At 36.8% G+C, this 23,589-nt stretch overlaps 1 protein-coding gene across 2 annotated transcripts; it reads right to left on the bottom strand.

Annotated features, from left to right (window-relative positions):
• Positions 1-1,322: 1,322 nt before the first annotated feature.
• LOC137404710 (protein FAM234B-like) lies at positions 1,323-23,495 on the bottom strand. 2 transcript variants are annotated; one of them, XM_068090946.1, is made up of 15 exons: positions 23,473-23,495; positions 18,195-18,382; positions 17,899-18,081; positions 17,703-17,801; positions 14,921-15,103; positions 14,510-14,824; positions 13,700-13,832; positions 13,125-13,304; positions 10,410-10,503; positions 5,368-5,541; positions 5,184-5,247; positions 4,981-5,100; positions 2,565-2,726; positions 2,199-2,362; positions 1,323-2,027 (listed from the first exon to the last, which is right to left on the bottom strand). In XM_068090946.1, exons 2-15 carry the CDS (start codon positions 18,340-18,342, stop codon positions 1,902-1,904), a joined length of 2,145 nt encoding a protein of 714 aa, XP_067947047.1. In that variant the 5' UTR covers positions 18,343-18,382; positions 23,473-23,495; the 3' UTR covers positions 1,323-1,901. The 2 variants fall into 2 exon arrangements, with proteins under 2 accessions (XP_067947047.1, XP_067947053.1); XM_068090952.1 differs by having other exon boundaries at positions 4,981-5,052.
• Between the last annotated feature and the right edge of the window lie 94 nt (positions 23,496-23,589).

Below are 23,589 nucleotides of genomic sequence, written 5' to 3'. Positions count from 1 at the left end.
CCGTCCCTATGGAAAAATAGTCAGTTCATAAGTTTTTTTGTTGTGCTACTAGTTTAATAATAAATTTTGTTGCTTTTCATACATTTTTGTAATTCAACTTGCTAACAAATGAAACGAACAACATCACGCCGGCCACCAGTTGGTTAGGTTCAATTACAACAACAAACAACTGAAATGACGACTCCAGTACTTGACTGGGTCAGCTATTCACAATTGTACTTCCTAAGATCCTAGTAACAAGTAAGATGATTGTTTATAACCACCAGGCCCTTGCACTACTGTAGGGCCTTAGTCTAAAAGCTACCCATGGGATTCCTACAGTTCAACGTGTCTGATCAGCACGTTTTAAGCTACCAGTTTTCAGACTTGGTATGAATGATAAGGCATCCTAGCTTACTTTGTTTCAAGTTGTCTTACTTCAGGTGTTTCATCTTAAAACAAGAACAACTTTACTGCCATGTGTGTATAACTTGAAAAAATATAAAGCAATTATGTGTGCAAGAGTTTGAAAAAGGACGATTTAGCATAGCAAAAATACCAAAATAAAGCGTGGATAACTAATGTGTTAGTACTGTGTCAACTTTTGTAAAAAGATTATTCGCGGAGAACTTAGCTGGCAGGTGACTCGAGCACAACATGAATAAGCTACAATATTCATCTCCCTAAAAAGATACAAAGGTGGGAGAGACTAGCTACAGCGTTACTTATGTAATAGGACACTTTTTTTAAAACAACTGGCAGCAACTCATCACAATAGCCAGCTGTAAAACTATGAACATGACAGGATACTTTATTATGATGTACAGTACATCTACATATATTTCTAAGTTTGTCATCTGTATATGTCCAGCTATAGCTATTAAAATCTTGGAATAAAGAAATCGTAGTGCTGAAGATTTAATCCAAGAACTTCCCGTTCACCAGTTCGACGCCTTACTAAGTCTGCCACACGAGCTTGATAGATTCGCTAGGCGCTATATGTCTGTGTATATGAGCAAATAGGCTACCGCTTTCATTCATGACGCAAAGTCATGGTATAGCGGTCACGGAGAGGGGTAGCTCTTATTAGTAAGCTTACTCAAATTATCCATTGGCAATGTACCAAACTAATAGCAAGCGGCAGACAACTCTCATTGTTTATAAGTTAATTTTTAATACCCGGGCAACGCCATGTAGCTCAGCAAGTTATAGATGTAACATAAAGAAAAGCAGAGAATCAAAATACTGTACTATTTTCTGATATCTGAGGACTCTGAGATAGGAGTCTGACAAGATTGAGTGACAAAATACTAGCTCAGACAATTGTACAGAATTTTAGACACCAATTTGTTTATTCATATGAATTATATAAACTTATAGTTTAAAATTGGACTAGAGATCACAGCACAAATTATCAGATTGTAATAGTAGACAAATCTCAATTCTAAAGAACCATATGTTATGGCAGGTTAATGACACCTAGCCCTATGTCAAAACTGGCCACATTGATAACAAGCAGAGCATCAGGGACAACAATAGCCCTCATATATTACCGAAATTATTGTCTATAAATAAAGAACTTACACTACAAGAGACAACAAGCGACCATAAACATAGATATACATGGACATAACAAGTGACCACAAACATAGATGTATATAGACATAACAAGTGACCATAAACATAGATGTACAAACACTCAAAATGGCTCTGTGTGAATCCTTTTGTATGTTAATAAATAAATGCGCTACTTTTTTGCAATTCTGGCAAAAAATATACACTTTGGACTTATAAAAATAATGCCTTATACAAGCGTGCAATAAATAGTGCCAGTGGCAGAGAGCTGGAAATGTGAAGATATGGAGGGTAGCTGAGTAATGCACGGGTCTGGAGGATTAATATAGAAACAATATTTAAGTTTTCTACAGGCGACCATTCTGTTCTGGTCCAAACTGCTGAGGCCAACTATGGTAATCACCGAGTGTGAGATTAGAGAGAGCCGTCACGGCTGGTGCTGCCCCCACAGTCACCACCTCATCAAGTTTCACCTACAAATAAGATGAAGCTGCGTAGGTCAAACCATAGAGGGCAAAGTTCATCAATACTATTTTAGTTACCTGTTCTATACATTAAACCAAAGAGTGAGTGAGTTGCAGTCCTGTCAGCTATGGCATAATGCCAAGACAGAAATTAAAGACAGCAAAGAGTAAGAGTCTGACCAGAGGCAGCAGATGTAAAACATCCTTGAGTGAAAAAACTTGAACGATGCTCTTGGTAACCATGTCTCCTGTTGGTTCATTGTCTCTCACTGAAAGCTTTGTGTAGAATGCGTCCAAAGAAACATAGTCTACCCCTCCATCTCCATCCAAGTCAGCAAGCACACCTACAAGTTATAGCATTGCTGCCATTCATAACTCTGATGGCACCGCAAAAAGTTATGAGCCAGCAAGGTGAGCCAGCAAGCACACGTACAAGTCATAGCGATGCTATGCCATTAACATGTGTGACAGAACAGCTATCCAGGAGTTCAGCAGATTCACCGCATGGACCCAAATAAAGCCCCAGATGAGTGAGCTGAGATTTACCGGTGGCGATATTGTGAGGAGTGAGTCTTGAACATCTCTCAGTACCCAATACATCACCGTAGTCATCCTCTTTGATAAGATGCCTGCGTCCCACTTCGTGTTCGCTACCTTCTTCACTGTTTAGATAGGCTAGCCTGTGTTCTACCAGTTCCTTTGTCACATCTGGCATAAAGTAATGTTAGCAAAAGGAACATCCAGTAAAAGCAAAAAGAACAATAACTCCAAGGCTTGTAAACTGGAACAGAACGAGTCATAAGGTAAGAAATTTTGCCAGAGAGCATTAAACAAGTGCGGACGACTCTTCTACCTCAGTACCTTATCTCTTACCTCTAAATGAGCTCTTAGCTCGGCACCCTAAACAAGCTAAAGGCTCGTGTTTATGTCAAGTGTACACAACAAGTGTACAAGTGTATTTCAAGTGTACACAACAGTGTACACTTGAAATTTGAGGGTTTGCTTGGAAAAATAAGTTATGCTCTAGTCACCCGTGTTACACATTTATCAAATTCCTCAAATTCTATTGCTTCTATTAAACAAAGTCAACACGAAGGAATTGCACAGTAGACACTCTGTCCACACATGATTGGCATCCAGTCAATAAAACCCATCATTTTCATAGCTAACTGTTCTGCTAAACAGTTTATTTAGCTTCAGCGTAAATAATCCATTCCAGGAACGTTTACGTTATAGGGAATTTATGTTATAAGAACAGTAAAATAAGTGTAAATTGCCTAATCAGTTTCAAGATCTTTCCAAACTCACCCCTTTGTCCATGCAAAAAAAAACTTGACTTAACGCTTTTAATTTGTGTGCTGTATCATAACTGCAGCATTATCGGTTTGCATCGACAACTTTTCTTCTTTTATGACCAATCTCATTGGTTGGCCATAATTGCGATAACTTTACAAGTTGATGGGGACTGCACATTTTCTATGTTCATTTACAGCAATTTTCTTATTTTTTCTAAACAACAAAGTCTATTCTGCTAAGTAAAACTAATAACAAATATTTTATACAAAAATAAGGCAAAACAACAAAATATTTTTATTATAAAAAGCGATTCTACCTGGGCATCGTCAATTTGTATTCAGGGGGATCAAGGTTATGATGCAAGATAACTTTTGACGATACTCCAACTTACGACATTCAGATTGGTAGACAAACGCTGTAAAACCTGCACCAATCGATCACCTTTGTATTTATGAACAATTGCACAGCTATCCTATTCTCCTTTTGGTCGACATATTAAACGATATATTACGACGAACTAGAATGTCAAGAAAGTTATCTATACCGTTATACGCACGGCGGTTTTCCGTCCACAAGAGCTGCGAAATAAACCAACATTCAAATCGAATTTGAAAACTCGCCCGATTTGACACTCTATGTTATATGAAATTTTTTACGTAATGGGAAGCAAAAACTTCCCATAGATTTTTACGTTATCTGGAATTTACGTTATAGGAGCGTCTACTGTACTTGTTTATCCATCCTAATAACAGAGGGAGATTGAAGACTGCTCCAATGTCAGGCACCGATACGGATATATGGGTACCTGATATTTGAGTGATATATGTGTATCAGTACCACCCAAGATATCTTCGACAAAAATTCAGAAAGAGCCGTTTTAATCCTGAGGCTATGAAAGTAGTTAACCCAAAACTAGGCTACTCCTAGTTGACATGGTTTTGCGTTTGTTAAATTTAGACTGTGGCTGAATATAATGAAAGTTATATTACCATAATTAACCATATTTTCCACTCTTTATCAACAGGGTAAACAAGGGTTGGTCGGGTAAGCTTTCTATTTAAAAGCTACTGAAGCTCATATTTATATTAAGACAAAAATTAATCTGGAAAGTCAAATACATAGTCAAACAAATAGTACAAATTTGTTTCCCGGTGTCATTATTGAAGCATCTTTGTCAGAAAATATGTTTTTTTTTCAAACAAAGAACCTGATGAGTGGCACCACAAAACAGAATTATAGTGAAAAAAATTTGACTATTAAAATAAATGTTAGTGTAAACAAGTAGGTACTCCACTCATTATTATTGTTGTAGAGTTCTTTGGTAGCTTTGAATTTTACTCTATCTTTTTTATGTTTTGTCATATAATTATTTTTAAACATAGGATAACTAACTACTTATATTAATATATTGCATAAATGGTGACTGGTAAATGTGACTCTCATAAACAAACCAAAAAGGGGACAACTCTCACATAGAATCAAACAAATAGAGCACCATGAACAGCTCAGTAAAGTGATCCATCTACAAACTAGATTAACAGTTACAAGCCTGTGTCCGTATGTTCAAGGGTTGCTATAACAGCGCAGAAATTACTGTAGCAAGACAAAGGTTACTGTGACGCGTGAGCGTTCCAACTGATATACATGAGCTAGTTCTAATGCTTACTGTAGTAGTAGGGTGTTGAATGCTGCCGGTAAAGGAGCAAAGGTGATTGGATGTTACTTCGATCTAAAATCACTGTATCCACAAACGAGTTGTCCATCTCCTCACAGCTATACTCAAGGCCTAAACAAGAGCAAACAGATCTAAAGCTTGATCAGTTGTAAATCAGCTGACTGCAGCGGTCTAGCCAACAACACATCACCTACCATTTTCATCTGTTCCAAAATGTCGTCTGCTGATGCGGTCATGTTCTTCCCTTTGCTGGTCATCCTGGGATGAAAAGAGAATTACACTTGACTCGAGGTAGTCAAAAGCGATCTTAGAAAATGAGCTTATTTATTTATAGACAGGAATAAGTATTGAGAGACATGCATGCTATAGAGGACCAACCTGAGCAGAGCTCTCAGAAAATGGCACGTTAGTTGATGAGATGCGAAAAATGAAAGCATCTCGATAAGGCTGGCTAGTGGTGAGGGCAAGGGGAGATGATATACTGTAGTCGGAGATTATAGGCGTGTCCTTGAACCAGAGTAGCTCCCCGTTGAGGCCATTTATAACGTATATCTGACAAAACACAAATTGGTTTCCTTGTATGAATGTAAAGCCTTATATCATTAGTAATCAACATGATAGTAGACATCAAATTATGTTGTTTGTCACATGCTAAAATAAAAAATGAGATGACAGAAATAAGGAATTATTCAGTGAGTTGGACAAAAGGTGTTTCAAAAGTTGGTAATCTTATAGTATTGCGGAGAAGTCTGGTTGTAGTAACAGAAAATAAATAAACTGATATATGCGATGGTGGATAGAGTATGTTGGTGTCACGGAATAGAAAATGATTGTTGTTATATTAGTGGAAGGATAAATACCAACACTCTACAGGATGAAAATATTCGCGAAGTTAAGTTTCGCCCAAATTGCCTTTTTCATGCATATTCGCGGACTAATTTATTCGCGGATGAACACAATAACTTTCTATTAAAGGTTAACTCTATTGCAGCTAGCAATAGAGTTAACCCTTCACGCGCGTACACCCCGTGTTTAGGTTTCTATTTAGCTGACAACTACGAGTCGATCATGCTAAGTATCAATAGCTGAAGTATTGAATGAAACCGATCAGTTTTTAAACAAGAGAATAAACTAATGCAGTTAATTATGGAAAAACATATCTGCACTGCAAATCAATTACATATCATAATGTCCAGATCAGAATAATTATCGTCCTCAACTTCGGTATTAGAGGTTGGTATTAGAGTTGATTTTAATGTTAAAAAAAAAAGTAAAAGAGATTTTTGCGATGACGACGCCATGCCGAATAACTTGTGAAAACCTTGAATAATTTTGTAAAGAAGTGTGATGCATTGGTAATGGGCTTAACTTAAAGCCCCGGCGATGACTTCAAAAAGATTTGGAACTCAGCTACGTTTACTACTTCTGCCTAGCGGCTAGTTTTTAATTTGAGACAGTAGTTATTCTCCCTTGTGTTTAAAAATAGAACTAATTATTCACGGAATTTAATAATTCGCAGAATAGACTGTTCGCGAAATCGCGAATTATTAAATCCATCGAATCTTTTCTTCATGTAGGGTATTTTGTGCATGGTTTACACAGGATTTTGAAACTTGTAATAAAACTGCTGAAATGAGAGAATTTGGAATATGGCTATTACAAGTTTACTAATGCGGTCAGACTGGCTGCCTAGACATGAGCTAATATCCTGAACTGTGTCCAGCCTTGAGCGTGCCTGCGAGTTGCCTAGCAATGCCTTAAACTGCTCAATGAGCCACTTCTGCAATAACTAATTGAACCCTGGGTTAGTGGACACAAAGAATTATCCGGCTAGAAAAGACAAACGACCGCAAAGTTACGCCACCGCAACCCGAGTGACTTATTAGGAAGGAGCGAAGGCAAATCGTTAATCAACCAACTGGGACCAATTCCATTAGCTCAACTAATTGATCACAAACTCGTGAATTGCGGGCTTTTTATTGGCACTGAAGTGCAAGCTTGACGTAAAAAGGCAGCAATTTATTACAGAAAGGGTAAACCTATCCGTAAAGAACACCCAATGGTAAAATGTACTTCTATATATGGGCAGTAATTGTAATCGGGCAATATTGAGGAATATAATACGACGAAAAACAAAGAACCATACTTTTCCTGATATTTTTACTAAAAAAATTTATTTTTAGTAAAAATAAGCATCAGAATCTTGTTGAGGATTCTGGGATAGAAGTTTGGCTGGATCGGCTGGCAGCAATGCTTGCTCAGGTGAATATACAGAATGTGAGACACCGATTCGTTTATTTATATGGATTATGTAAACTTACTTCACGAACCCATAATGGCAACTGATCGGTAGAATATGTGAACACAAAACTGTACTAATACTGACTCAATTACATCAATAACAAGTAATCCGTTTGTTGTTTCTGTTCGTATCGAACTATATTCTCCAACTCCAAGTCTTTAGGTTTTTTGTTAGAAAAATTAATTGCAACTCCATAGAAATAATCAGTAACCGTTCAGGCTAATACTAGTTCCTTGTTAAGGCAGTCTTCATACTTTTATGTATGTTGGAAAAAGTGTTCGCAATTTGAAAAATAGACGCAACGTATGTTGCGGTTATTTTGAATACATGCGGTTTCTCTTTATTCGCGCTAGCAGTTTCTATTTAAAATGGCAACGCGTAAAAAGTTTTGCTGTGCTAAAAAATTGTTTGGACACTAATATCGACTAGTTCATTTGTGCAAAAAACAATTGAGATCAGAAGACACTGTGGAAGGTACTGAACAGCCAGAAGAATATGAAATGGTTTCTAACGAAAGCAACGATCAGAATGCAACTGGCCGAGCAAACGATGCTAATATTTTTGTTTTTTAAAAATGTTCATTTTTGTTTTAAAATCTTAGTTTTTGTTGCTGCATGTACTATAAATATGGTTTATTTATGTCCCTTGCTCTTGAATATATGTTTGTAGCATTTGATTGATTATTATAAAACTTATAGATTTGCCTATTTATAGCATATTATTTGTGTTGGGACATTACAATGGATAGCCAGTGCATTACATGGCGAATGATATTGGCTATGTCATTATACATAGCTGGTTATTTATGGAATAATTACAGATTACTTTTACTTGCTTAATGTATAATTCCAGGATAATACTTTTGCTATAACAGCTCTCTATACATATATATATACTTGGGATGTCTCTTACCAATTCATTGTAAACTCAGTACTGGAATAAAAAACATTACAGGGAGAACACAACAATTTGATAGCATCCTTACGGTTATCTTAACACGGCTTACAATGGTTCAATGCTCGTAACTTCTGTTCTATTGCACATCAAACATTACGAACTGTAACAAACATATTGATGAGTGCAATGAGCTTATATATAACTTTGTCAAATAGATTTAAAATGAAAATATACCTTCGAATTTAGAATGAAATAAAAAACTTTAAAGCTCCAAATGGCAATGCAGGCAATAAGACCATCGTAGGTTAATTGTAATCAATAGCTATCAACTGGTAGAGACATGTATCAGCTTCCTCGTGCATATTTATTTAAAAAAATCCCTGGCAAGTTGGAGACATGTTAGCAAATTTTTTACCTCCAAAAGGGTTAATGTCGCACCGCTTGAAGAGTGCAAAATATAGGTGATATTTGATTAGCCCGTGAAAGGGTTAATTTCATCTTCTCAACATCCTGACGAGGTGTTTAAAAAATACAACACCACCTTTTATTTAAACGTCATCCCTAATAAAGTGCCGCTCTAAGGGAAGTTCACTTCAAGTAGGTACTCTCAGCAATCCTAAATCACTTCTAGTAGATACTCTCAGCAATCCTAAGTCACTTCAAGTAGGTACTCTCAGCAATCCTAAGTCACTTCAAGTAGGTACTCTCAGCAATCCTGTCACTTCAAGTAGGTACTCTCAGCAATCATAAGTCACTTCAAGTAGATACTCTCAGCAATCCTAAGACACTTCAAGTAGGTACTCTCAGCAATCTTAAGTCACTTCAAGTAGGTACACTCAACAGGAGCTAAGACATTTTAAGTATGTATTATTGAGAATCACTTTAAGTAAACCATCTGATGTGAACCTAAATCGTTCCAAACTGGTACACATGAGCAACCTCAAGTCACATCAAGTAGGCATTCTTGAAATTTTTTTAGTTATATCACGCGAGTACTCTTGAGGGAACTAAGTGACTACTATACAATTTAGAGTTGCCCCGATTTTGGTATCGGAATCGGTGCCGATATGGGTGTCAAGTATCTGAATCGGTATCGGCCGATCTTTTCTTAAAAAATCTGAACCTTCCGATACTTTTTAAAGATCAACCATTTAGCAGAAAACTGTATTTTAGCCTGCTATACTAATAAAAAAATCATCAGCTGTAAGCTTCTTACTTTTACTTAATGAATTTCAGGCCTGCCACACAATTTATTTCATGTCTATAGCCTGATCAACACAGCGAAGGAAACTTTTAGCCAGAACGTAAACAAAACGTGTGGTATTTCCCAATTACAGCGATAGGATTTATTGCAGGCAATCACGAACAAGATAACAAAAATGAGAGACAAGAACGAAGTGTAGTATTTCTATTTACTAGCATTACGAAAGTAATTTAAACAGTCGACGCATAAAGTTATCTATCACTCTCTTGATCCTGACGATACAATGGATCGTTTGTATTGTACAAAAAACGGTAACCCCAGTGGCGTATCGGTATGTAGCCTGTCCTCCAACTTCTGTGGTAAGTGAATCCCCCCTTCAGTACGCTTGGCTACACTGATAATGATGGAAGAAAGAGACGTCTTACTGAGATAATTGAATCACTAACGGTAATTAAAAGAAACATTGATTTGCTCTAAACTTGTACAGGCACAGCAGTTCATCCAACAATAGAAGAGGGACTTCGTTATCACAGATAGAACTGTACCACTAACAGTAATTACCTTTATTTACAAATTACAAGAAACATGGACTGTTTTGTTACTACATGCGCGGTATGTCAGTATGTGAATATGTATATATATTTTTTCCATAAATGCAAACAAATAAATACAATAATATTCATGTTTTCTTTCCATTATGTTTGTATTTGCATAATAAAATGAACAACTATCTATGCAACACAAAAGATCTGAATCGGTATCTGAATCGGATTATTTTTCAATTAGGATCGGTATATCGGATCGGTATCTGAATCGGCTGGTGAATTTAGAATCGGGGCATCTCTAATACAATTACGATTATATGGAAGCAAGATTGTAAGAAATACCGCCTATAAATGTAGTTAGTCAGATGTTGCCTCGTAATTATCCACAATTATAAGCTATACTATGTAAAATTGACGGACATGAGAACACAGCTTTCAAAAAAGAATGTATACAGAAAGTTGGTATACAAACCGTCAATGAGTCATAGGCTGGCCAGCTTCCTGTTTGCCATTGAACCATCAGATCAGGTACTTCATCTTCATTGTAGAAGCCAAATGCTGGCGACCTGCAGTACGAAGTATAATTCAAAAGGTAGCCGGGATAGACAGGTCTAAAGGCTCATGATATACAGTTGAACCTTAACTTATAATCATCTCAACACGCAGAACTTTTTAACATACAAAACTGAGTAAATATTTTACTTCACACACCAAATTCCAACATATGCTTAAACATTTTTTTAAAATATTACTCCTCTGAAAGAAAAAGTGCAAGAAGCAAGTGAAAACTGAAATACAATAAAAAATACAAATATAAAAGTTTATAAACTAAGTTGGTTTAGACTTCATCTAATCAAGAAGTTAGACTAAGTTATCTCTATTGTCACCTCTGCGTAGGAGGGCCGACACGTTGCTCAGCCTACACTTCAGTGGTTGTATCTCTGAGGTTATGTATCGATAATACAGTACCGTTTCTTGTCCACGGTTATTCATTTCATAAGTATTTTTACATATAACTTAATTTTTAAATAGTTTTATAGAATGCACTAGTTTTAATACCATGTATAAGTACTTATCGGTAGGTTTCCTATATCATGGAACAAATTATACTAAATACAGTGTAATCTTAGAGGAATGTTCACTTAAATGCACAATGGTTTTGACTTGACACATGAAACACATTCTAAAACAAATTAACTTCATAATGTAACAATTAACACTCATATTTTGTGTGCCTGCCTACACACTTTCATCTTCTACCATGTCACCAGTCACCCGGGCTTTACCAGCAGACACCCCTATCTGCTACATGTCACCAGTCACCTAGAATTTACTGGCAGACACCTGTCTGTTACATGTCACCAGTCACGTGGGATTTACCAGCAGACACACCTGTCTGCTACATGTCACTAGTCACTTGGGATTTACTAGCAGACACATTTATCTGCTACATGTCACCAGTCACCTGAGATTTACCAACAGACACACCGGTCTGTTACACGTTGAATACATATTTTGTAGATAGATTTTTAAACTCAAAGTACATATACATGTAACTAGGAAGGGTGACGCATCTATTTGCCAAAGAAAGCCAAGTTGGAGATTACACCCGTCATAGCAAAACATTGCACAACTAATGGGACAATACATTGTAAATAAAGACAGACATGTAGCTTGCATTATAATAATACTAAATATAAGTACTAAAATTGACATATGAACAGACTACTGACTGTATAACAGTATAAAAGGATTTAATTTAAACACATCAATATGGTATTACCAGCTGCACATAAAACACAATTTATAAGAAAGATCGATAAAACTGGAAAGAAGCAATGGTAAGGGATGGTATATGTATTGAGCAACTTGTAGTGAATCATTCTTCAAAAGTACAACTGTGTGAAGCTGAATGGAGCCCGAGTCTGAGTTGTCAGACTAATATTTTATTGATTATTTCTGCCAGTCAAACTAGAGGCCCAATTTGTAATGATGTGAAAGTGAAAAGACAGCTGTTAAGGCAGCTGTATATGAATGAGAGTGCCGACATTGACGCCAAGGCTAATTACTTTAGCGGAAAGATACCTGTCTCCTACAGTAACAACTCGCTAGCGTCAAACCTTAGCCTGGTAAAGTTGGCTGGCACACTTTTATTTTTAGACATTTATTATTTGGAGTGCAAATGCCCTATTGCATAGGAACTGTACAAATAAAGAGTTCTATGAAATAGAATTGTTCATCTCCACCAAACAAAACAAACAGTTGTTTGGAAATGGACAGTCACATGTAAATCACATATGTATCATTCAGTGAGTCTCAATGTAGTGACATCACTTTGAAGATTCAGTTGGTCAGCGTCACTATGTCCCGCATTATTGTAAATTACTAGTACCCTGGCAGTCTAGTGTGCCGTGACAGATAGTCCAGTGTGCTGTGACAGATAGTCAGGTGTGCTGTAACAGATAGTTCAGTATGCTGTGACAGATAGCCCAGCGTGCTGTGACAGATAGTCAGGTGTGCTGTGACAGATAGTCCAGTGTGTTGTGACAGATAGTCCAGTGTGCTGTGACAGATAGTCAGGTGTGCTGTGACAGATAGTTCAGTATGCTGTGACAGATAGTCCAGCGTGCTGTGACAGATAGTCAGGTGTGCTGTGACAGATAGTCAGGTGTGCTGTCACAGATAGTCCAGTGTGCTGTGACTGATAGTCAGGTATAGAGGTACAGAGGTTCAACTCCCATGCAGTGCAATATTTTTTCTAATGCTCTTAGCATGGCTTCGAAGCGCGAACACGGCTCCCATTATAGTAAAGATTGTATTGAGCTAAAAAAAGGGAAAATCGATGTTGTTCCATGTATCATCATCAACAAAGTTTTATTGATAAGGGAACCACAAATGACACAATGGAAAATATATTAGAAAAAGCTTGCGCCTATGATATCAGGTTGATACTGAAGAGCAGGCTAAACAGGGCAACATGTCCTTGACACTAATCTTTATGTCAGCAAGCATTGCATTTGCATATACATCTATCAGAGACTAAGCAGCAGCATTTGACTAAAAATTCATATGTTTGACACAGCGATTGACACAGCTCTTGGTTTGCCAGTCAAAAGTTATCATCTCCTGTCAAAAAGTGTGTGTAGCCAGTGCTACAAGCACTGTAAGGCAACTAGTTTAGACTCACGTGTAAGACTCAGTCTGTGACCTATCCAAAGTAAAGTTCCATGGCTGCCACAAGTACGTCAAATCCTTACCAGAGAAAGCCAGAAGGACACCATCGAATGTCATAGATATGATGTCATCCACACTATCGTTGTTGAGGTCAGCCAGGCTAACAGGAACCATCACACCCTTAGTAGTCGTCCTGAAGCCAAAGACAAGAGGTCAGTTTGCTGTGAACAGCAAATTTCACGGCCTTTGTTGCAGACATATGGTAGGTATTGGCGAGCATACACGGCAATGCTCTCATTTCACCATTATCTGCGTATCCACTGAATCAGACTGCCTTAATCAGGAGAGGAAACTGAAAGGTTACAATATTAGCAAGCTTCAGCAATTTTTTCAGATACTTAATTTAGTTAATACACAATCACTAACCTATCATATAACCAGCTTCCTGCTACTTCCTGCTACTTCCTGCTACTTCCTGCTACTTCCTGCCCACCACAACCACTTGACCAAATAGTTGGTTCTTTTTCATAATTTTTATCTGTCAAATGTGTAGTGCAACATTGATACATACGAACAGTTAGTACGTACTCATAAAGGGTGATGAGCCCAATCCTAGAATCTTCCCTGTATTTCCAGTGATTATAAGCTCCAGGTAAATCATGGCTGACACCTGGCATGACAGTGGCCAGCAAGTGCTTGAGTGAGATCATATAAAGAGCACCTGCAAAAACACTATTAAAAATATAACCTAAGGTGTTAGCTGACCGGATGAAAACAGAATGCAAACCAACTGGCACCTATATTGCTAAAAATGGACAGAAATTTGGGCAAATAATTGCTAAAACCTTTTTAACGACTCATCCTCTGCTATATCTAGGAGCTAATCGAACACAAGTAGCGCAGATAGGTTGAATAGTTAGAGCTATGTAATAGCAGACATGGTCAACGCAAGAGGTAAAACATAGTATGTATTGTTGTAGACCAGACTTGACAAACACCAAAGCCACCAAAAATATAGCGAGTGATTATAGAAAACAGCAAATAGTGCAATTAGATAGAAACTGGTGAAAGCTAAAAGAAAAATGTTTAAATGGGTGCAAGCGGTCTACTTACCCAACTCTCGACTCTATGCAAACGTCGACTCTATGCAAACAAGAGTTAATGTTTTATAACCTTCAAAGCACAAGATCTGATAACCTAAGATCTCTAACACACAGTAGAATATCATCTGTAGAGCGACACTTCGTTTGGTCTTCTTAACTTGTTTTCTTGTTTAGGCTAATACCAAACCTTCGGATTAAATGCACAATAGCTATACATTAGAGTTGTCCCACAATGAACATTTATTACAAAAAGGAAGACAACTACTCAAATGAACTAAATGTTTGACTAACATACCTGAGACAGTCTCACCTCCTGTCCCAAATAGTACATACTGTGAGGTGTCTCCTGATGTGAAAATAACAGGAAGACAATAGCTCTCCTTGCCATCAGGCATGCTGAAGGGTTCTCCAACAGGTTTGCCAGTTCGACCGCTTAGAAGCAACAAGTGACTAGCTGTCCTGTTGTGCTGCTCAGGGGCATAGCTGCTGTCCCCACCATTCATCACCACCATATCTTGTATACCATCTCCATTCACGTCTTGTACTACACCAGGAGCTAATACATTCCAGGCAGCATTGATTGCTAGTGATGCTGACCAAAGCACTGTGCCTGCAGGTAGTATTAAGCATTGGCTTAACACACCAACTGATGTGACTGTATTTGATATATTTTGTGGTGCAAACATTAGTTTTTGCATTGACTCACCATGTTGAAATTCAAAGGCAATAAGAGTTCCATGCCTGCCAGAAGCGATGCAGTCTGGCACTCCGTCTCTATCCATATCAAATACCGGACACCGTAGTTCAAACACCTCGTCTTTCGTAAGAATTCTCCAAAGCATTTGGCCATTTTGTCCATTCATAGCCATGACTCCATGTGACCATTTACCTGTGTCATGCAAACTTTTACCAGCATCACATGATATCATGTAAACTTTTACCTGCATCACATGATATCATGTAAACATTTACCTGCACCACATATCATGCAAACACTTGCCTGCACCACATGATATCGTACAAACTTGTAAATGCATTGCATGATATCATTCAAACTTTTACCTGCATCACATAATACAATGCAAACATTTACCTGCATCACATGATATTACGAAAACTTTTACATGCATCTCATGATTTTATGCAAACATTTACCAGCATCATATGATATCATATACACGGATTTCCTCTAATGAACGACCTTGAGTAAAATTCACTGATTATACATTGGATAAAAGCTGTGAGTTTAATACAATTTTTTATCATCTAAATAAAAGCATACGCACATACAAAAGTGCACAACTTATACAAGAACATCCAGTACATTTCTTCATACATGAACATATACACTCATACAGAAATGTAACGGCCTGAACAAAAGCATATCCTAAACAACAGTGGTCTCCAACCATCGGGCCGCTGACCGGTACCGGTCGGTGGATCAATCACCACCGGGCCGCTGACCGGTACCGGTCGGTGGATCAATCACCACCGGGCCGCACAATAATTAATCAGTTATTTATTTTACTGTATTGATTATCCATTATCCAAGTCTAAGACGAAAACGACGTACATACAGGGCTCTCTCCCTATATATTTATACATGTATATATAGATGTACTAATACCTTAGCAATCTAGTTTGCCGTGAGAGATCGTCAGGTGTGTCAAGAAACATACAAAATAAGTAGCCACGCAATTATTCATAAATACTTAAAGGTGATCTATACCATTAAACTTGGTATATCTGAGTGTCGATATACCAAGTTTAATGTCATGAGTTTTAGCCTAGTAGAAAACTATCTCTTATCCTAGCAGTCAGACACACACTCGCTCCTAATACAAATAGTAAAGCCATATTTTTGTTTTGCTTTTAAAAAGGTTGGGAACCAATGCTATACAATGCTTGATGACTTGGGGCAAGATTACACATAGAAAACTCCATCCAAGACTAATATACAATATTATTTTATATTATTAAACTACAGGTAAACTTCAACATACGAAGTTAATTATTTAGATATATTACTTACAAATTGACAAAGTCATATGAAAAGGCCAATATTCTCGTAGGAATACATGGTGTTTTGTTTAATTCGTCCCACAATGCAGTTTAAAAAGAAATTTCAGGAAATTACATATACCATTAATTAAAACCAATGTATCGTACGAAACCGTATAAAAAACTTAATGTAAAACAAATAAACTTTATGCTAAAAATTGAGGAAATGGAATGAGGTAATAAAAAGAAATGGCTTTCTTTGTCACATTGACTAAACGCGCAAAACAGGCGAATTGAGACCTAAATTTGTCAATACAGGAGGATGATGGATAATTTATCCACAGCATTAAAACTAACACATTAAAGAAGTGCAAAAAAACTAAATGTAAAAAAGTCAATTGTAAGAGGAAAATTAAATAACATAAATATAGTAATAATAAATAAAATAATGTTTTTATTGCTGTAACATTAAAGATAGGCACATTGAAGCGCACTCTTGGTAATACAAGAAACAGATGGCGTGTAGCCTGTAGGTACAAGTGGTAATAGAATATATATACATTTGTTTCTATATTTGATATTTTCTTAATTTATTAATTATCAATTTTATTAACATAGCTATCCTGTCCAACTCAATTTTTTGAGGCATTTTCTTCGGAGCACTTTCACTTTCTTTTCTACAATAACTGCTAGACAGCTTAAAGATGTGGTTGAGTCAAATTTTAGTTGATTTTAACAGTAAGTATTGATTTTTGTCTATTAGTTGACATGTTGTTTGTGGTTTTAGGCAATCTTATTGTTAAAATATTTGAAGATTAAAATCGACAAAAATTGAACGCGATAAAAATGCTCCGGGAAAAAAGACGTGCCCAGACTTGACCAAAATGATGTAACTAGTGTTACAATCTGTCTCTATCTCTTGTATTCACAACCGCTATTGCGATAAAAGTCTAGTCCTACTCGGCTCCATTAGCATATATTTTATGTTGTATTTGCTCATGATTGCTAAGATAAAATTTTAAATCTAGCTAAAGATACATCATTATGAATGTCTCAAACGCCTCAAATCCAGATTTTCAAACGCCTCAAATCCAGATTTTTTCCAGAATATCTCGGAAAATCTTTAACGTAGGTTTTATTATCCTTAGTTTTTCAATTCCAAGGAAGATATTGCCTTCTTTTTCTCACCACTCCTACTACTCACACTAGTCTGCCAATGATCTATGATCTTACAACTGAAAAATAAAGGTAAGGAAGCCCTCCTTGATATTGTTCGAGCTACGTAGAATCAACCTTCGCAAAGGAAGTTGAGAACATATGTAGTGACATTTGATATTTGACTGTATCTCTAGTAAACTCTAATTGATAACAAATTCAAAAGAAAACAACTCCAACAACGTAGAGCTGAGCCAAGAGATATGCTGGCAAAATTAACATAATTAGATATTCGATATGATTCAGAGGAAGTGATGACATGATAGATTCACCTGTGTTGGATGGTATAGGTGAGTCATAGCTCGCTGCTAGTATCAAGTCCAACAGTCCATCTCCATCCACATCTACTACTCTGACAGGACTGGTTATTCCTGCAAACATTTCTTACAGCTCACCATTTGCCATACATAGAAACATGGCTACATTTCTGGGCACCCCAATAACAATATATGTTACATATTAAAACACCTGTAGCCTCCAGCTCCTTTGTCCACCTGGGGGATGGTGATTCAGAAACGGTTGACGATTCATCTACATCCGAAGTTTCACTAGATGTAGTTGACATTGTAGAGTAGACAACTCCAAATAGGAGGCATGTTGTTAGTATGACAATTACTGTTATTGAGATGCAGAAACACGAGCAGGTTTTGTCTAAAATCAAACACCAAGATGACACAAATTCATAATCAAATCCTTCAAGGTATGGTCTATGATAGCATGTCTTCAAGCTGAAAGAGACACCAAAAATATCAGTAGATACTTACAGCTTTTACAAAATGTGGTCTGACAGCGATGGACCTTTCGAGGTCTGCTTGAATGACTAAATGCTTCTGCAATATCTTCTTCGGTATCTGTGGAGCAGCCATCATTCTCTCGTCGGAGTAAGGAGTAGCGTACGGCATACTCACTCATTTTCTCTTCCTACGAACCAATACGGTCCCTCGGCTATAGCCTAGTAAAACATTCAGCAGATATGACACAAAAGCATGACAATGAAAATTACTGTAGCTCATCAGCATTAATAACAGATCAAACACTCTTTTGTCTTTATAAATACCAAATATAAATCACAGTTTGAACTACCAAAGATATAGTATAACTACTAATATTTTTAATTTGTATTTATGTTAGTTGTCACAGTGAAATCGTGAAAGTTTGTTTATAACCTGGATATAACCTCACTATAACGTGGATATAACCTTCACTCGGGATAAGGTTGCCAGAAAATAGAGTAAAGCAGAAACCCAGCATCGAGCGATGTTATTGCTGTGCATAATGACTGCTAATGTGAACCAATCTAACACACTATTCTTATAGCATTTTGCTGTGAGTAGCGCAAAAGAAATTTATATTAGCACATTTCTACACATATAAATGACATGCTTGTTTGTTTAGCACTGTGACTAAAAGCGGCAGCACTAAGTTTGTGTCAGACATGTAACCTTGTTTATATACATTCCCTATGTAATGCGCGAGCGAATATTACTTTTTATTTGTTCAAGAAACCTGGCAACCATTTGAGTTTATTTTACCGGCTCACTGAACCGACGTGAACTGATATTCTTAGAGCACTGGTTCTATACCTGGGTTTGATTATTGTATGTTATTATCTCAAGTCCTCAGTGCCGAGAAATTTTTTTGACTGTGTAAATATATTACTAGGGCTATTTTTGACCATCATTTCACGTGTCTTATGTCTCCTGCCAGTCAGTGTATCAATACTCAACATTTCACAGCCAGTTGTCATGGAAATGAATTTAGTTGAATCCAAAATAATCCTTACAGCTATATTGTGAGTTAGTTTCAACAAATTTGAGTTTTTGTCCAAAGCGTTGAACAGCTAATATAGTACAAACGCAGCCTCTACAAGCTTGAAGCAGATCAAAACTGCCTATAAATTTTCTTATCATGGAAAAACGTAAAACTCTTTGATCTTTCTTTGCCAATAAATTCCACAAGAAGATTTAACGAAACCTCTACAACTTTTAAAGAGTTGTTACATTTAATAGCTATACCAACCATCATTATGAATAAAGCAGATTCATTCTTTCTATTTATAAACACAAAACTGTATCTTGAATTTTGTTTAAATTAAAACCATTAATACCACACCAGCCTGACACACTTAAAAAAAGAGAGGTTGCTTTGACATTAAGCCTGGAGTCTTGTTTTAAGATCAAATCATAAGTCCTGTAGGGACTTGATGAAACCGTATGCAACATAGATTATGATGTATGCGTATTGGGGAAAAGCGCAAAAGACATGATGACAGAGTTTGAGCCAAACTCAAAGTAATGTCTCTTGCTTATCTGACACTGAACAGCAACAAGCGTGATTAGTGTCAGAGAAAAATTGGTATACCTGATATATATTAATGGTTCATTTGCTAATTCCAACCTATATATAGCATGAGAAATTGTCCTGCACTAACATGCAGTAAAAATGTGCACAGTTTCTTAGGACTTTGGAATCAGGTGAGTAAGTTCTCTATCCAGCTAGCTAGCAAGTATGGGTGGGCCTACTCATCGGCACGAACTACTATGAGGTGGCAATGTGGCACTGAGTGAGTCTTAAGAGAAATTAGTTCTGAAAATTAAGAAATTAGGAAAAAACATTATGCAAAGAAAAGCTTTAGATATGGTTTGCGCTTTTGAGAAGTTTAAAGGGTAAGCCATCGGGCTAATAGTTTTGAACAAAGCCGCTCCGTTAACTTCTCAACTTGTAGACGATGTGGAGCTAAGCAAGCTCGGTGCTTGAATGCAGTGACTTTACGTATGCCTGTTAAAGTATGATTATTGCATGAGGTATATTGCTGCTAAAGACGACCTAATTGTCAGCAAAGTATCACAATTCTGACAACTGATTATAAAAATTTCTTTCAAATGTGAAACTTTATACCATTGCTACACTTTGATAGGCAGGTTCAGCCAAATGTCTGGAAGATTTCAATGTCTTCAAGATAAGAATGCTGTGCTGTCTAAGGTAATCCAACATGGCAAAGATGATTGGCCAACATACCTCCCTTTGCTAACATCTTTCTTTGACAGAGTTTCAACCTTAGAAAATTGAAGGTTTATTCTACACGCAACTCGATTAGAGGCGCTACAGAGATTTCACCTGAACCATCGCGTTGAAGTGTTGAAATAGAGCTATAAAGTAAAGTGTGGTGGCCTAAGATGTCCCAGCAAATTACTCGCATCGTGAACAATTGTGAACCTTGTCAAAACTTCTCTAAAAACAATTCTCAATCTTTAATCTCCTAGAACATTGATATAAAAGGGTAGGAAATGACTTATTTGAGTTTCATAGCAAAACCATTGCTATTGCAGGACTACTAATTCAGCTATGTTCATGTTGCGCTGCTCACTATATTAATTAGCAAAAACACGAAAAACAAGTCTTTCTTCCATAAGATCCTCAAGCTGGTAAGTTTGGACAATGAGCGTATGCATTTGCAAAGCTCAGAGTGTATACCAAGGAATACTTATTTACTCACCTCAAAAGTTTGCTAAAACATTAACGGGTTACAGATCACAGTTCAAAAATTAGATCCTTGTTCAAAAACCTACTTATTACCTGATATTAATGGCGTACAAACCATTTCCCCAAAAACGGGACATTTCTTTTTGATCTGCTGATGGGAAAATGCGTACATGTAACACTTCTGTCTCTAGCATCCATACTATAACCTATGACTATCAAGATGTGCAAGATAATAGGTAAGAAAAGAGCAAGCAGAATGAAGAGTGTATCGAGCTAAAAAAGCTGGCAATAGAGCCAGGGACCAAAGGACATGTACGAAAGAGACTTTCAGCGTAACGCTATGGCAGTTAGTTCTCCAAATAATACTCCGTATTCATGAGAGTAGTGAGAATGGTAAGAAGCTTCATCACAACCACACACTGCTAACTGTACTTCACCAATCAAACATGGCTGCTACACTGGAGAGGCGCAGTTTCAAAATAATGCAGAGCAAGATTCTAGATATTTCAGTGTGCATAATTTATTTTGCTGAATCACTTTCTATGTTCTATAAGTTTATGCTGTAGTTGCAGTACATTGTATATTTTACATTTTTTATGTTGTCCAATAACGGGAGGTGTGGGATTATCATTTGTGATGACTATTGCCAGTCAACACGTGGAACAAATAAGAAACTTTTAATATACATGCACCTAATATTTTGCCTTTTTTCTGCCCATGTCATCCGCTATATTAATCCGGCAGTTATAGCATTAAAGAAACACAAAACCTGAGCTTGTTTAGCAAAAGTAATAATGAATATATCATTAAAACAAGTCTATCCTTTGAATTTTTATTAATACCTTCATACCAGCTGTCGATCGTCTTCATTCAATACAAAACAGTTCTAACAACTGATTTCTCGTTAATCACTATTCATTCCAGACAAAATGGCAACAAGGCAATAAAATGATTAAAAATCGTCACAGGTTGCTTGTCCTTTACAACAGGATAGTTGACTCAATCATAAAGGTTGACTTGCAACAAAACTCACATTACAGTTATTTGGTATCAAAAGATTCACCATGTCTTACTCTGTTGTGTTGTAAGTGCCAAATATGTGGAAATGTGATTACAAGCTCTTAAAAGCTCAAAAACGAAAAGCCGCCGTAGATTGGAATCTCTTTATTTCGATGATGTAGCCACGAAATTTGGTTATCGTCTTGTCACGTATGTTCTCACGTGAATTGAAAGGCCAATACAAAGCTCAATATAAAACTTATCGTAGTACTAGTTTATGACAAACACTTCGGGTTTTACCAAAGACCCCGTATCAAATGTAGATGCTCGCTACTTTACAGTTTTGTTTCGGCCTGGTCTATTTGGCAAGTCGTAATCTGATCATGTGACCCAATACTTCGCAAATGATTTCAGCAGCACTGTTCGATTATCACAAGTGACCAACAGACTCGTCATGATTATCAGACAATGATATGTACTCCTTCAAGCTAAGGCTAAAAAATTAAACCAATTTTTATGGTAAGTTATAAGATATCCTGCTAAAAGTGACAGCATTACGGTGACGATAAAACAGATGCGTAAGAACAATAGACATAGTTTTATTAAATGCGTGAAGTACATTTGTAAAAATATTTCGACGAATAAGGTTGCAAGAAAGTGTAAACAGAAACCATCTCTCACAACTACATCACATTTGAGCCGTTTTGGAAAGGGAATCCAAACTACGGCGGTTTCGTGTGGCTGCGATTTTCTGTTCATTTTTGAACTTTAAAGAGCTTGTAATCACCTTTCCACATATTTTGCACCTACAACACAACAGCGTAACACATGGTGAATCTTTTCATATCAAATAACGGTAATGTGAATTTTGTTGCAAGTCAACATTTAAGAAAATACTGTCCGTGTGTAGCCGATTGTAATTTTTGCCTGACTAAAAAGAACTTCTGATAAAAATACAACACTGAGGTATTCTGTACTATTAGCTGTGGTCTCTAGTATGATGAAGAGATGGCTGCGAACTGAGATGAGGTGTCATGTCAGATGGTTGATTAAATGGTGAAACACATTGAAAACTGTCCAGTCAGCGGTTTTTTTTCTGTTACATTTTAGGGTCAATTGGCTGTTTGATGGTTTTGGTGACACTTGTGACCATGCCAATCGACTTTACTAGTCTGACAGTTACGTTTTTTATACTGCTTCTTAGTCCTTAATTCACGACAATGCACTCTCTCTTGTGACAGAAGAATGTTTTGATGCTATGACAACCCGAGATTAAATATGAAAAAAACTCCAAGCAATGATTTTATATTATATCAACACGAATTATGTCGTTAGCGTGGTAAACACAAACCAGCAACAAATTTATAACTATACTTAGCTATAAACAAACTTTTCAGTCAAGTATTAATCGGCTTAGTATTGCAAACAGTAGTCCCTTATCACAAAATAGTTTCCACAATAGTAATTTGTAAATACACCGTTGACCTATCCTACAGGGATGCCAAAGGAGTTGGTAATAGCCAAAACCATGCTTCAATGGATTAGATCATGACTCCTCACCCGCTTGGACTGCAGTTGCCCAGCATACTAATAGCTGCGACTATTACAACGCACGCGAGCTTTACACATAGATTAGAATAACGATAATAATGTGCGAGCTAACGAACTTGGACTATA

The sequence above is a fragment of the Watersipora subatra genome, chromosome 1, assembly GCF_963576615.1.
Source record: "Watersipora subatra chromosome 1, tzWatSuba1.1, whole genome shotgun sequence".
In the NCBI taxonomy this organism is placed as follows: domain Eukaryota; kingdom Metazoa; phylum Bryozoa; class Gymnolaemata; order Cheilostomatida; family Watersiporidae; genus Watersipora; species Watersipora subatra.
The sequence above is the reverse complement of the archived record's forward strand: the minus strand, read 5'-3'. Positions and strand labels throughout refer to the sequence as shown.

What these genes read in the sequence shown, in the direction of transcription:
- LOC137404710 (XM_068090946.1), bottom strand. Translation starts at nt 18,342, where the DNA reads ATGAGTGAGTATGCCGTACGCTACTCCTTACTCCGACGAGAGAATGAT. An exon ending in GACCACATTTTGTAAAAGCT is followed by an intron (nt 18,082 to 18,194) that starts GTAAGTATCTAC and finishes GTTTGATTTTAG; the next exon opens with ACAAAACCTGCTCGTGTTTC. An exon ending in TTTTACATCTGCTGCCTCTG is followed by an intron (nt 2,028 to 2,198) that starts GTCAGACTCTTA and finishes TCTTATTTGTAG; the next exon opens with GTGAAACTTGATGAGGTGGT.